Here is a 15,339-nt window from a genome sequence, read left to right as displayed (position 1 = left end):
TCAACCTCACGCACCAGCTCAGGCTCCTTCCCCACCAGAGAGGTGACATTCCATGTCCCGAGAGCCAGTTTTGTCAGCCGGGGATCGGACCGCCAGGGCCTCCCTTGGCCGCCACCCGATCCATAATGCACCGAACCCCTGACATTCCCCCTGCGGGTGGTGGGCCCACCTGGGGACAGTCCCGCGTGCCTCTTTCGGGCTGTGCCCGGCCGGGCCCCACGGACCAAGGCCCGGCCACCAGGCGCTCGCCAACGGGCCCCTCCCCCAGGCCTGGCTCCAAGGTGGGGCCCCGGTGACCCTAGTCCGGGCGAGGGAAAAACGGGACTTTGTTGTTATACTTTTTCATGGGGTTCTAAATGCATAATTTCCACTACATCTCCCTCTTAGCTGCTGCGTCTGCTGCATTTTTCATGCCCAGACAGGTGACCACGCCCCCTTAGACGGAACACAGCTGTAACCACTTTAGATGTTCTTCCCCACAGCATAAAAGCGGTCGAGCTCAGAAAGGCGGTGCGAAGTATTTTTGCCATTGTCTCTAACGCGCCTTTCTGAGCACTCTCTTGTCTTTCGTTTCTCTCGCCTTCCCTGCCTGCCCCGCCTGCCCTGTCTACCTCGCCCGCCTGTCCTGGATCCCTCGTCTCCCTGGCTTCTGTCTGATCCTGCCTCTCATCCTTCCCGTTCCCCTGTCTGGTGTGCCAACGTAGGACTGACCAGCCCCGCTTATGACCCTTTTGGATCGTCCCCGATTACAGCTTCTGCCTCGTGTCTTGGATTTGGTTGTTTTGGATTTAATAATAAATCCAAGGTCTTGCGCAAACTGGGTCCTGTCTCCTGTCTGCCCCCGAAGTCTGACAGCATTACCTTTGGAAAATCAGCAGCATTAGTTTGAGCTTCACATTTAGATATTGCTAGACTTTTAGGTAAAAGAATACCCTGCAATAAATCAGAGATCAGTTGGTGATGCAGAATTTGTTTTCCTGTAGATGTAAGAAATTCCCTATGCTTCCACAGGGCTCCGAATTCTTGTGTCACTCCAAAGACATATCAGCTGTCTGTGTAAATCATCACTGTTCTCCCTTCTGCCAGCTTACACGCCTCCATCAAGGCCACCAGTTCCGCTGCTTGGGCAGAATAATGGCTTGGAAGAGATCCAGACTTCAAGTTTCATGCACGGAAACGATGGCAAATCCCACCTTGTTGGTTCCTGTTTTTGGGTTCCTTGAGGCTGAGCCGTGCTCTGCCAAATGGCATAGTGATGTTACAGTGTCTCATTGCCCCTCAGATGGCGGCGCTAGCAGAAGGTCATCTATATACTTTAGGAGAGCCGTGCCTGGTGGCAACCCTAGAGAGGTCAGGCTGTCTTTAGAGCTTCATTATAAATTGTCGGTGACTCAGAGTATCCCTGATACAGTCTGGTAAACATGTAAAATTTGTCCTCAAACTGGACTGCAAACCAGTACTGACTGTCTGGGTGTATCAGTACACTGAAAAACGCATTTGCCATATGGATTACAGAAAAATGAGCACTGTTGGGTGGAATTTGAGACAATATTGTAAATGGGTTTGGATCGTTGGGACTCTTTCTTGTACTGCAGCATTTACTGCTTGCAGGTCTTGTACAAAACACCAAGATTCTGGTTCCCCTGGACTGGTGTGTTTTGGAAAAATGGCCATTGTCACCAGTGAGTTTTCACATGGTACTATTACTCCCGCTTTTAATAATGACTGGAATACAGGCCTGATTCCCATCGCCTCTGCTTTCAGTGGGTATTGCAGTTTGGTGTAAAATCAGATTTTGCTGTAATGACTACTGGTTCCATGCCCTTGATCAGTCCCACGTCACGTTTTCCCTCAGCCCACAGCTCCCTTGGTGCCTCTGCTAGACACTCTGAGTCTGCAGTAAGTTGGGATAGTAAATAACCACATTTTTTGCCTGCCCAGGTCTTCTTTACTGTCAATTGTACGCCTCTTTCAGCAACCACTGTGTAATTTAGATCAGTCACATAAGTCTTTAGGGACTGTCAGGTCATGCGTATACTCCAGTCATCCGCACTCATACAGCGTCTCACCCATGGGCCCAGATCCTTCCACTCATCCTCTGCACCTTTGGCCAGTGACACATGCGGCTGCCCCCCCTCACTCCTAAAGTGTAGGGGTGAGTCTTTCCCCTGTTTACTCCTATAGCACCAACACTCACAGCATCTCCTATCACTCTAAAACATCATTCCCATCCTTAGCTTATCTCACCTCCATTTATACCATTCCTTCTCATACTGCTCATCTGGACCCCCCCTTTGAAACATGTCAGTCAGAGTGCAAATCACTAGGGCTCATATATTGTACATTGTGTGCGCGTGTCTTTGCCTGGTTGTTCACTGAACACACAGCTGTAGGTACGAGTCTCCACTCATACACATACAGAAGGGCGAAGGATCACGTGTCACTAAAGTGAAACTGCTTTAAATCACTCATGTCCAATTCACTCAGTCTTGTCACTCGCAGTCCCTCTGGGGTGCTGATAAGCACTATGCCCAGTTTGCACATCAAATCTCGTGCCAGTAAATTTAGGGAACAGTATTGCAGCAGCAGAAATGAGAATTTGAATTTAGTATCTGGATTCAGAACACATCTTAAAGGTTTAGTGAATTTTTCTGTTATAATTTGACCAGACGATCCCACAATGTTGAGGAACCTTCCGCTAAGTTTGGGTGGTGAGTTGAACTCAGCCATTTTCATTACAGAATTTCCTGCTTCTGAATCAATCAGAAACTCTGTCTTTTCCTTCTACCGTCAACATCACAGTGGGTAGCCTTATGCGCGTCTGAGTCGTATTCTACATACGTGGCTTGCAGTTTCTACGCTTTCTGTCCAAGATATGTGATAGCTTGTGTCACGAGAGTCGTGGAATTTTGCTGAGTAAGCGAGTCTTCATTGCAGTTAGCGGGGTTAGTAAGGAGCAAAGCATTGTAAGCGGCGGTGGACAGTGTGCATTTGGACTCACCCCTTACCCTCCCCCCACCCACCGTATTATCACCTTGGATCTTGCCCCTGCCCCTTCCTGAGGCCCTGCTTTTCCCCCGTCATCATCCTGATGCCATTATTTCCAGTGTGTCGTCCATTTTGTTCTGTTGTTTCTGCGCTCTGTCTCTTAGTAATTTCTCTGCGTATTTCGCATGTTGTTCAATTAATTGTAATTTGCCAGAATCATAGGTGATGCAAGTCTGTTTGTAGATATTTCCGGTCTCATTCTGTTTAAGAAACTATTTAAAATGGGCTTTGTAGGCAGTCACAGCCGGGCCTGAATTCATGTTGCCCAGTCTTGCTATTCCACAATGGGCGACATTCACCTCCATCAACCTCTGAAAATACTATGTGACAGTCTCTCCCTCCTGTTGTTTGCAGGAGGAGATCCTGGTTATGTCCCGTCGCATAGGGAAAGCCTCCCTTAGTTGTTCCGGCAGTCTGGGCAGGAATGCACAATATTCCACATTATCCCCATGATCATAATCTGGGTGTTGGGTAGTGATATAGTCCACCTCATGCCAGACAGTGGATATCTTGGAAAAGTCCAATCCTAAATGCAGTCCAAGTAGTCAGCAGAGTTCATAACAGGTGGGTTGAAATTATGGGTGTAACGGTTCACAAAAATCATGGTTCGGTTCGATACGACACAGTGGTGTCACGGTTCGGTATGTTTTCGATACAGCAAAAATAAACAAAAAATGCCAGATAATTTCTTTGATTTTTTTCACTTTTTTATTTATTAAAACATCAAAAAAGTATGATCTTGTTTTTTTCTTTTACTTTAAACAACGATGAAGCTATTCTTCACCCATCTTCTGAGGTTTCTTTTTAGCAGCAAATAAAACAAAACCTCCTTTATAACCAAAACCAAAAAGCTCCTGATAAAAAAAAATTATGTAATTTTGTAGTAGTTATAAACTAATAGAAAGAAAAGAACAATTTTGTTTTTATATGGAACTCAGTTTCAATCAATTTTTAAGTTTTTTTTCCAGAAAGATGAGTGTGTCCACATTTTATCCACCACTCTCTTGCCATCACCCTCATAACTTACAGGGAAACCAAAGTGCTCCCAAACTCCAGACCTGTTTGTTACAGGAGGATCCTCTATTTCTGGTCTGATAATTGCATTAACGTTATTAGCTATTTTGCAATGAGCCAGTGCAGCAAATGCCTGACTGACTGGAGTAGTGTTTGGGGGTGGGAGGGGCAGTCAGCACGTTGCCTGTCACGTCGTTTGGGCTGCCTTGTTGAGCGTAGTAGCACTGAAAACATTATATTTTACACACTTTATTCTCTTTTATTTTTTTCAAATATAACCCTCTGGAGTCCAGGGGTAGGAAACACACTTTCCCTGACTGGGGCATGATCACACATTTCATTCAATATCATAAACTTAATTCATGGCAAATAAATTATTTCTTATATATTTGTTTTGGCATTACACTCATCTTTATTTTAATGTATATGGTAAATATGTCAGATTTTTGTTAAGTTTATAATTTGACATCAAAGTATAGACATTGCAAAATGCAGTTTGGAACACTTGCAGAAACATTATAGAATTACATAGTAAGCAATGGTGGCAGTTTGTTTTGATCCCAGATATCTGATCACCAAAGTCTTGGCTACATGAAGATGACTAAATGGTATAGTTGCAACATTCAGTTGGATAAATAAATAAGAAAAGCCTAACTCATGTAACTATTTCTGGCTCCTTTCATTGAATATGTAGCAACTTTAATGTGTATGAATGAACCATTGTCACCTGGCCACGTCCCCAACCCCCTTTTATGGCGCTGATGGGGACGTATCTGGATCGCGTTTCACCGTTGCGCTGTTAATAAAATTTCCATGAATGCGATTTGAATATGCGCTAATGCAGCTATTTAGAATGTGAATAGCGATCTTCGGGTAAGAGCGGTACTACACGCCCCCGATGCAGGTAAAACAAATTAAGGTGACATGGTTTACTTTCTTGCCGATTTAACCTAATTTTAAAAACTTTAATACTTCTGACAATGGACGTTTTGAACAGAAGACCGATTACGGATTTAGTCAGCGTTTTTTTTCATGTTTCTATAATAAGATTTCAGCGAGTTATGAACTGAAATAGACAAGAAAGATACTCGGCATCACTGACCGTCGACTCCAGAGGGATAAAAGTATTTTTCTGAATCATTCGGTTTGTAATGCGTACCGAAACGAAAGCCTCGTACCGAACGGTTCAATACGAATACACGTGTCGTTACACCGCTAGTTGAAATTCTCTGTGGAACTGTCCCAGTTCTTCTGCAAACCTCACTCCCCCTGTTCATCGGGGGTCGGTGAAGCTCCACGTTACATCATTTAGGTCACCAGCAGTTCAGGGTTGGTGGACTAACATACGGTCACCATCAGGTCCTGCCACTTCAACCATGGGCAACTGCAGGACGTCGTGTAGCCTCTTGGAATGTTAGAGCCCCGAATACCAGTCCAGTGTGCCTGAATTTTTGAGAAGGTTGATCTTGTCTGTGTTCAGGCTTCCCTTATTTTGCAGTCGGGCAATTCTGAAAGAAGAACGACTGGAGACAGGGGATGTCAGGTTGGCTGGGGCACAGGACTGGTCAGGCTTTTATTGTTCCATATGTCTCAAATTGAAACTACCTACATTCGGAAAACTACATTCTTTTATCCAAATCGGCAATTGTTCACATGACCCAACTCCGTAATTAAATCTCATAATATTTGCAATAGGAGACATCTCAGCATCTGGCTTCATTTATTTGCTGCCTCCGGATCTCATTTTAGAAATCAAACCTTACCTAGGATCTCCCCAAACTGACCCCGATCGTCTCTCTTTTATTCTCTCTCTATTGTACGATGTCTTACTCTTTACCAGACACTCGTATAATGGTAGGTTTAAACTTAAAACTTTTTTAGCCAACTCTGGTTGGCTGTCTTCCCTCATCTCCCTAACTTTCAGCCGGCCATTGACCGTGCTCACAGGCTGTGTGGCCGTATGAAACCTCTTCTTGCCCCCCCCCCTCCCGTCATTATGCACTTTATTGACTTTCATGATTGGCAGACAGTGATGCGTAAAGCCCACAAAATCCAAAACCTCAGCTTCAAAGGTGGGAGAATCTTTTTTTATCAAGATTTTAGTGCCAAGACAGCCACAGCTAAGAAAGTGATGAACACCCCAATCGGGAGGGCAAAGGGCAAGTTGGGTCTCTCTCCTTTGCTGATCTTTCCTGCGTGCCTCATGAAGGTCAGCGTGTGTTGTGTTCTACTCCAGAGGATGTGAACGCCGTCATGGACCGTTTCCAGTCTTCCTGCTTGATTCTTTCTCCCCAAAGCTTGCCGTACATTTCCTGCAGGACACTGTACTTTTCTGCATTGTACAGCCCTGTTGTCTGATGCTTCTGTGTTTAATTCACCCTTCACATCTGTTTTTGTTAATTTAGTACTTGAGTGTTTGCTAGATTATAGCTGCGGTCTGGTTAGCTGATGGGACTCTTTCCTGCTAGAATGCTGTAGCTATCCAGAGAATGGGGTTGGGGGGGGGGGGTTGCTTTCGTTCCTGGGGGGTGGGCAGTAGGTTTTTCCTGAGGCAAATTGCACTCTGAGATTATACTTACATGTTTTTTCATTTACACCTTGCTGTCCATGTTTTATGTTTAGATCACGGCTAATGTAAATATAGCCTCTTGGAATGTTAGAGCCCCGAATACCACACAACAAAGGTCCAGTGTGCCTGAATTTTTGAGAAGGTTGATCTTGCCTTCTTAATATAGACCCATTTACTGTGGCGGGATGCATTGTGAGGCTCCAGGTTCTACAGGGTTGTTTCCTCCTCACCCGCTTCCTCTCGGAGATGCGAGGTGGTCATTCTGCTCAGGCGGGTCCTTCAAATTCATATTCTCAATTCAGGAGGAGATGCTGACAGCAGGTTCTGACATATCCTTTCTGACCAGGGGAGCAGCAACGTCTGAACCCCCCCCCCCCCCCCCCCCCCCCGGCTCATTCTTAAATTCAGTCTCTATCAGCATGACGCCTCTGCCTGCAGGTGCTCTGGACTTTTTAGGGATATTCTCACCATGGAACTGTACTTGAGAAGGGGTTATGATGAATGGATGGATGGATGGATGGATAAAGTATGTTAATTTAGTTTGTTTTGGTCCCTGGGATTTCAGAAATGTACAACATGGATTTTTAAATGATTTTTTCACAATTAATATGTACATTTAGGGATCAAATGTCCAAGCCAAACACTCTAGGATGTGCTTTTCATATCACAATGTTCAATAAGGGATTCAAACCCAGAACCCCCAGGTGACAGGCCTGTGCAGCACCAGTGAACACATCTGTGTTTGTACTCTGTTTGACATGAATTTCATGGTGACTGACTCTGTTCTTACTTTATTTTAGTTGCTGTCAGTGTTTATCTGGCAAAATACTCAGCTGCAGCTTGGAAAGAACAACTTGCAACATTTTCCACTTTATTAATGATGCCAGTCATCATGGTTTTATTCCCAGGTAAGTACGTTTTCAGGTTTTGTAAAATATGTGTTTAAAATTTGTTTTAGACTTTGGAATATCAGGAACACTGGGGCAGAACTTGGTATAGAGGTATTTATTTGCTACATTGTAGTGAATTAAACACATAAATTAAATGACATTGATATTTAAAAGTGTGCTTAGTGCAGCATCCAATATGGGATTCAACTCAGAACCCCAGGTGACAGTGCTGTGCAGAGTTTTAAACACAGGATCACTGAACACATCTGTTTGTGTCTGTGTCTGGTGACTAAAACTTATCTTCCCTTATTTCAGCTGGTTTCAGTGTATTTTGGATAATACGTTCCGGAAGGATGGGAGAAACAGTACGACTTAGACACTTTCTTGTAATCATGGAATTTTTCCTGTGTAAGTATATTTATGTGGATGTATTTGTTCACATTAACATTTATGTCCATTGGCATATTAAGAATTCTGACCAGAATGTGGTTTAGAGCTGTTTCGTTTTCCGTGGCACACAGGCCCAGTGGGCAGCACTGCTGCTTCTTAACTGCAGGGCTGGGGGTTCGAGTCCCACCTCTGCTCTTTGTGTGAAGTTTGCAGGTTCTGGTCTTTGACAGATTACACTTGTACCCTGTGCACCTGACATTTTACCCAGTAGGATGTTATTGTGTGGACCTGATGTAGGGTGACATGTAGGGTGTCCGTGCTGGGGGGGCACCTGGCCGCCATGCGGGATGGTCCGGAATCCCCTCAGCCGACACATGCCGGCCCACACCTTCATCACACCACAGGGTTTTGAGGGACCCTTTGATTTGTGGGGGCATTAGACTCCTTGGCCTGTGCTTTGACCCCCGCTGCCCTCAGATCATGGGTCTTACTGTGCATGACCTCACAGTGGAGTCGGGCCCTGGGGACGGCAGGATTTATCTCAGGGGAAGAAAAGCCCAAGGACACTTTGTTATTTAATATCATGTTATATCTGTATTGACTGATTGAGGGTGTCTGATTTGTTCTGTTTGCCCTTACAGATAATTCCAGAATGTTTAACCTGCTGTTCCTTGCTATTTATTCCCAACTGATTGCATGGATTAACAACACATTTAAACTAGGTGAGTCTCCCTGCATTTTCATATTTATTATGTGTGTAAATGGAGGTGGGTGTTTCTAATACATTTAATAACTTCTGCTGTGTGGAGGTTCAGTGTGTCAGGACGGGTGTGAGGGGGGGCAGAAAAGGAGGCAGAGATCCAGAGGTGAGGAAGGATCAGAACAGGGTTTAATAAGGGTAAAATCAGGGTACGGGACTGGAACGGTAGGGACAGGGCAACTGGAACACAGCAGAACCAGGTGCAAACAGAGAGCGTAAGGACTAGCACAGGTTACACAGGCCAGGGGTTCAAGGTCCGAATGAGGACTGCTGGGGAGCTGGAGCTTAAACAGGCAGAGGGGAAAGGAGGGAACTAGAGGCTGGTGCACTGATAGGAACCGGTGGAACCGATCTGGTGAGTTCAGAGTGGTGCAGGAAGGAGAGACTGTGAGCGCCCTCTGCTGTTTTCTGGAGGTGTTGTGACACAGTGGGCAGTACTGTAACTTCACACTAAGGGTTCGATTCCTGGGTCTGTGGGTGTGGGACTGAGCCCTGATTGGTCCAGACCCATTAATTCTGACTTATGTGTGGGTCTGGACAGCAGAGGGATGGATGGATAAAAACACGTCTGTGTTCACAGCGAAAAGTGAGTTTATGACACTGTCTCTTTTATTGTTACTCAACTGTGTAAGTGTGAGGGTTGAGGGTCACACAGGTTTGGGCAGAATGCTATGAATAAGCATGTAGTGTCTGAATGCTGAATACACAGTCCTGAATGTATTCAGTATTGTATTCTGATAGGATACTTAAAATGTATCTTATTCAGAATACCTTTAGACACTGTAATATGTTGTAATGCCAACAAGGTTGATTAAATGAGTAATTGTGTATTGGTAATGAACAGCCAAAATAATCTGTGCACAAATTTTTGGAGCACGTGAGTATCGACATCCCCAAACCACTACCAGAACGCTTTGCATCCAGGTCAGCTGTTCCAGGGTGCAGTGAAACCTCTCCACCAGGCCATCTTGTGTATGTGCAGCCGGCTGCACAGGGAGGCAAACACAGCAGACATACTGTATATCACATACATTATACAAAAGTTATATATACATACACAGATTTAGGCGTATATCACATACATTATACACAAGTTGTACATACATACAATGCCCATTTCTACATATATACATACACAGATTAGGTGCACATCACATACATTTTACGTAAGTTATACATACACAGATTAGGCGTATATCACATACATTATACATAGGTTATCCAGATAAATTAATGAAACAGATACACATTTTAACATATACTGTACATACAGATTTACATATAAGCATGTCTCCATAGGTGAAGTTGTGCCTGAAGTAGTGAGATGCAGCTGAAAAGTTTAAGATAAACACAGTAGGCATAAGTTGCAGATAAAAATAGTGCAATAAAATAAAATGGTGCAAATAGCAAGTGAGGGTTCCGAAGAGTTCAGCGTTCAGTGGGTAGACGATGCAGGAGGTTAACAGCTTGAGGGAAGAAGCTGTTCCTGAGCCTGGAAGTATGGGCAGAGAGACTTCTGTAGCGCCTCCCAGAGGGCAGGAGGGAGAACAGACCCTGGCTGGGGTGGGCGGGGTCTCTGCTGATGCTCAGACCACTATGAAGGCACTGTTTGTGATAGATGGGAGCTGGGTACCGATGATGTGCTGGGCTGACCTGGCTACCCGCTGCAGGGCCTTTTCCTCCAGTGACCCCCCCCAACATGCACTGTCAACTCAAACTGAGTGTGGGACAGTTCCGAATCTGACCTTCCTGAGTACTTGGGGGTATTTCAGGGGGTATTTTAACATGACCGAGCAGATATGGGGGCAAACCGGGGTGGGGGGCAGTTGGCGGAGCCATCCTGACCATGTCCTCCCCCAGGCACAGCAGGGTTCGATGCTCTGTATGTCATGACCATCATTAAAATTATCTGCCATTTGTGCCACAGTCAACCGTCTGTTGGTTTGTCCCAGAAGGGATCGCCTTCATTCACATCTCACTTCGATCAGTCTTGGCCACCCAACACCCTGTCAGCAGATGTTGGTTTTTCCCTCCTCAGACTCTCTCAGTAGGTTCTCACCACGGCTGGCTGTCAGCTCCCCACAAGCCTTGCTGTATCGGAGATGCTCTGACCCAGTCGTCTGACCGTAATGATCCTTGTCAACGTCACTCAGATCTTAATCCTGTTCACTACAAGTATCAAGTGTTGGCTTACTGTCTAATATATTCCAGGCCTTGATTCCAGACAGTCAACACTATTCACATCACGTCAGGGTAGTCATACTGTTTTGGCTCCTCAGTGTATTAAAATATAAAAATATTTTATAATTTAATAAAATAATAAAAATAATAATAGTATTTACTCATTATCTTAATATTCCAGTCATAATCCACTGTCCATTTTATTTTAGTACTGTGTACTTTTTAATTTGTTTGCACCACGTTTCCTTATTTTCACTCTCTACTGTCTTTGCACTTTGTCTGTTTTGCACTATATGTCTGTCTGTCTGTGCTCTTCACACTTGCTGCTATTTGCAGAAGAATTTCCCCTTGGAAATTTTTTTTCTTAATTTTTATAAAGTGTCTCTATTCTCAAATACTGTTTCACAAACATAACATGAGCTGAACACAGCATACACATTTGTGTATTCTGAATATGTAACACAGATACCTGTATTTCAGTACAACCCAACCCTGGTGTCATGTGACTGGAAATGTGTGAATTATGCCTTTATAAAGAGAGCCGAAGTAAAGAGAGTGATTGTTTAAATGAGGAAAACCTTTGATTTATACTGGTGTGGAAAATTATACACCACAGACTAATGTTACATTTTATATCCATAATAATGATAGGATAAGGCACTAATGTGGATAATTATACACCACAGACTAATGTGATCTTTCTCTTTTCAGAATATTTAATTCTGACTACAGTAGCTGCTTTGGGAATCTGTGCCTGCATCATTATCAAGGCGTATTTAATGTATTATGAAACAGTACGCTTGGAGGGATCTTACTGTAAGTATGAAATTTTATACTGGAGCATATTCAGCCTGTTTGTCACTGATAATTTACATGAGTTACCCTTTAAAATGAGTTATCAGAGTATAATTAAACCGCACGTAGTTCATAAAATTTGACGCTCCCCTGTTTGTATCTAGTTTAAAATTTTAACATTTTGCATGATGATGCTTTTTCAAATATTGAGTACAGGAAAAATGGGCTTCACTCCTATGAATATAACAGAGCTTCAGAGTTCTGACCACAAAAAAGAATCAGCATAGGGAAAAAAAAACAGGTCACACTTAATATTATTTTATTTAATTGAACGTGACCATACAGATGCGTTTGGGCGTGATGCCTTCCTCAGTGTGCTTCTGGTTTAAAAAGACACATCCCTGCTGGACAACCAATGAAGATACAATGAAGGTGTCATGGGCATCACCAGACCATCAGCAGCCGGAAGTTTTGCTGCCAACAGGGACTGTCTGTGGTCTCTGTCAGGAAATCCATGGTCCAGCAACAGGTGGAGGTGCTGAGACCAGGCAGGGAAAGGTTTTCAACCAGCCTGTGTGGAATTATGGTATTAAATGCTGAACTAAGGTCTATGTACAGCAGGGGTGCCCAATCTTATCCGCAAAGGGCCGGTGTGTATGCAGGTTTTTGGGATAACCTTTAGATCAGCTGTTCAAATCCAGGTGTGAGGACTCTTCAGCCAATCAGTCCTCTAATTAGTGACCTAATTAGGGAGTTGCAGCAAAAACCCGCATACACACCGGCCCTTCCCAGATAGCAAAATCTTTCTGGCCCGGATGTGGCCCACATACCGCATGGAATGACGGCGATTGAGCGGACCGCTCTCGGTTGCCGCATCAGGTTAACATCTGGGCCAGAGCAGGGCCTGATGTTAGCCACGAGTGGCCAGGCTCTGTCTGAGATCTGGCCATATTATGGCCCATTACCAGTTTCTGAACCTCACAGATGTTAACCTCGTAAGAGCTACTTTTCAACAGGAACTGTATACACTCCCTGATCAGGCTTCAAATGTGTTTAGAAACAATAAAAGTCCAATGTCTTCAAGGATTTTGAATTTGAGGAAAAAAACAAAAAACAAAAAAAAAAACAAAACAACATCCGTGGATGTCTGGTGCTGGGTGGGTGTTTTGAGGTGGACACACCCTTTACATTTACAGCATTTAGCAGACACTTGTATCCAGAATAACTTCCATTTTCAATTTGGGGTTAAGGGTCTTGCAAATGAATCCAGCTTCAGTTGTATAAATGCATGTTTATGGGCCCTTGAGTCATGAAAAATAATGAATGTAGTGAATTACTATATTCTCAAATTACTTTTTGTAGTTTTGCGAACAACATCATTTATTAAACAAACAAATCTGAATTGGCAGAATGAAAAATTAAAAATGAAAATAAACTATTATTTAAGAAATATTCCTTGGAACAACAACCTGTGGAAAACTGTGAATTTACAATATTTTCCTTGAGACTTGAAGGAAGAGTCCGTAAACGGAAAATGTGCCGGTAATTTTCTGCCAGTACATTTTCCGTTTTTTGACTGATTTTTTTTTTTACAGTGTATACCTTTGCTAGAAGTGGGCCGGAGCCGCAAGCCATATAACAATTTTTTAATAAAGTATTTAACTAGACCGAGGTATTCCGCCTCGGTCAGATGAGGAGTCTTCTCTTCAAGTCCGGTCATTCTGTCCTGGTACTCTCAGGCACGGAGTGGGAAAGTAGCACATGAGCTGGGAAGTCGGGTGAATGAGGACTTTAATTAGGCAAACAACGAGGAACACGATACACCAAAGAAGAACGGACATCAATGACTGGGGAAAACATACCTAACGCAAACTTAAATGCTTTGAACTAATGTCAGCAAGAAACAGCTGGTAACACGGGGATTCCACACGAGGTATATGAGGGGGTATGGCATAAGGGAGAAGCGGACGAGCAGGGCACGACATTACTGAAGTCCCCGTCAGTCACCACAAAACTGACCAGGTACCTGGACCGTAACCCACTAATAGTGTCATACAGCCCACACAGTGCATCCTTATACAGCTGCTACAAAAACAACAGGGAATTCTCTCTGCAGGTTGAAAGACCGGCATTTAAGAATAAGGATTTCTGTCTGTATTGAACAGTGTATAGCAGCTACTGTAACATTCGTACACCAGGTGTTATTGATTGAAACACACACTCCCCTGCTATCAGTCTTACTGCAGCGAAAGGCATCTCTGTTGGCCCTGAAAGACGTCAGCCCTGCTGGCTGGATGGCCGCATCAGGGACATTATCATGGAGCCAGGTTTCATAGTGCATTGCATAGTGTGTTTAGCAGTGAAATATTGCGGAGTGCAGTATTGCAGAGTCTACTGAGCAGGTCATTATTGCATAGTGTGCTCAGCAGTGCAATATTTCAGAGTGTGCACAGCAGTGCAATATTGCAGAGTATGCTCAGCAGTGTAGTATTGCAGTCTGCTCAGCAGTGCAGTATTAGGGAGTGTGCTCAACAGGTCATTATTGGGAGTATGCTCCGCAATGCAGTTTTGCAAAGTGTGCTCAGAAATTCAGTATTGCAGAGCCTCTGTATGGGGTTAGATTTTGAGAAAATAAAAGGACGCCCTCAGCCCACAGTGTCTGTTAGTGTGGGCAGCCATCTTGTGGGAGTCATTAGGTCTGATGATGCTCTTCATCTGGTCTGGTCATATAACAGCTAAGGCATAATTTAGTCCACCCCTGTAAATGCCCACCCCTCAAATATATAACAGTCAAAAGTAAACAGAGGGATAATGTTTAATGGGGGCCTGTTGTATGTTATGTTTAATCTCTTGTTTTACATGATTTATTGCTTTTCAGATCTTGCTCAGAAAATACTTTTGGGGATTTTCTTCATTCTTCACCTAATATTCAGTTTCCCGTATCTAAGTGTAATTTTTGAAAATGACAAAGGTAAGGAAAACCTTTTACTGTAAGCGAACCATTTGACTGTAATACAGCTTTAACTCTCAGCTATCTGGTACATGGTGTTTGTGAAATGTTTATAAACCTGAAATGTTTTTTGGGCTGCTATTAACAATAATGCAATATATTTCTATTTTGAAATTATTATTGAATTACACCCTACTTTTTAAGGCATATACTTTGATATAATCAAATATGAAATAGACAGTAATACATTCTGTGTAAGCTGTAAAATGGACACTTCCAGTGATGGAGTGGTTTTGTTAAATTTGTTCAGTGTCTTCAGAGAAGTATTTACTGATTTTCCCGGAACATGAAGCAGTTTATTTCATTAATATGCCTTGTTGTATTAAAACCCGAAATTAACTGTAATTATTTCTGACCACAGGACAACCTGTAAAGATCTGCGAATTTGTGTTTGTCTACATTTTGACTGTCACATTGCTCTTTCTATTCTGGGTTCGGCAACATGTCTGTGGTACATATTTGTTTTATTTTGATATTATTTTAAAACAAGTATTATATTGTCAAGTTTAAATATTTTGTTTAATAAATACTCATATGTTTTAAATAAGATTATGAATGTTTTTTTAGAAAACATTTTTAAACAGATTTTTCAATTTAATGAAAATACCCTATGACAGATGTATGGCTGTTTGAATGTATATACAGATAAAACTTCCCGTGATTTTTTTATTCATAATACTAT

The 15,339-nt window shown here is 43.1% G+C and overlaps 1 protein-coding gene across 1 annotated transcript in view; it reads left to right on the top strand.

Annotated features, from left to right (window-relative positions):
* The window catches only part of LOC111838118 (uncharacterized), a 48,225-nt gene extending 37,430 nt beyond the window's left edge, over positions 1-10,795 (top strand). The window contains exons 10-13 of the mRNA XM_072706169.1: positions 7,432-7,539; positions 7,837-7,929; positions 8,553-8,633; positions 10,710-10,795. Coding sequence (XP_072562270.1) covers positions 7,432-7,539; positions 7,837-7,929; positions 8,553-8,633; positions 10,710-10,795 — 368 coding nt within the window. The remainder of the gene's footprint in view (positions 1-7,431; positions 7,540-7,836; positions 7,930-8,552; positions 8,634-10,709) is intronic.
* The last annotated feature ends 4,544 nt before the right edge of the window (positions 10,796-15,339 follow it).

The sequence above is a fragment of the Paramormyrops kingsleyae genome, chromosome 24, assembly GCF_048594095.1.
Source record: "Paramormyrops kingsleyae isolate MSU_618 chromosome 24, PKINGS_0.4, whole genome shotgun sequence".
NCBI lineage: Eukaryota > Metazoa > Chordata > Actinopteri > Osteoglossiformes > Mormyridae > Paramormyrops > Paramormyrops kingsleyae.
This window is presented reverse-complemented; position numbering and strand designations above follow the sequence as displayed.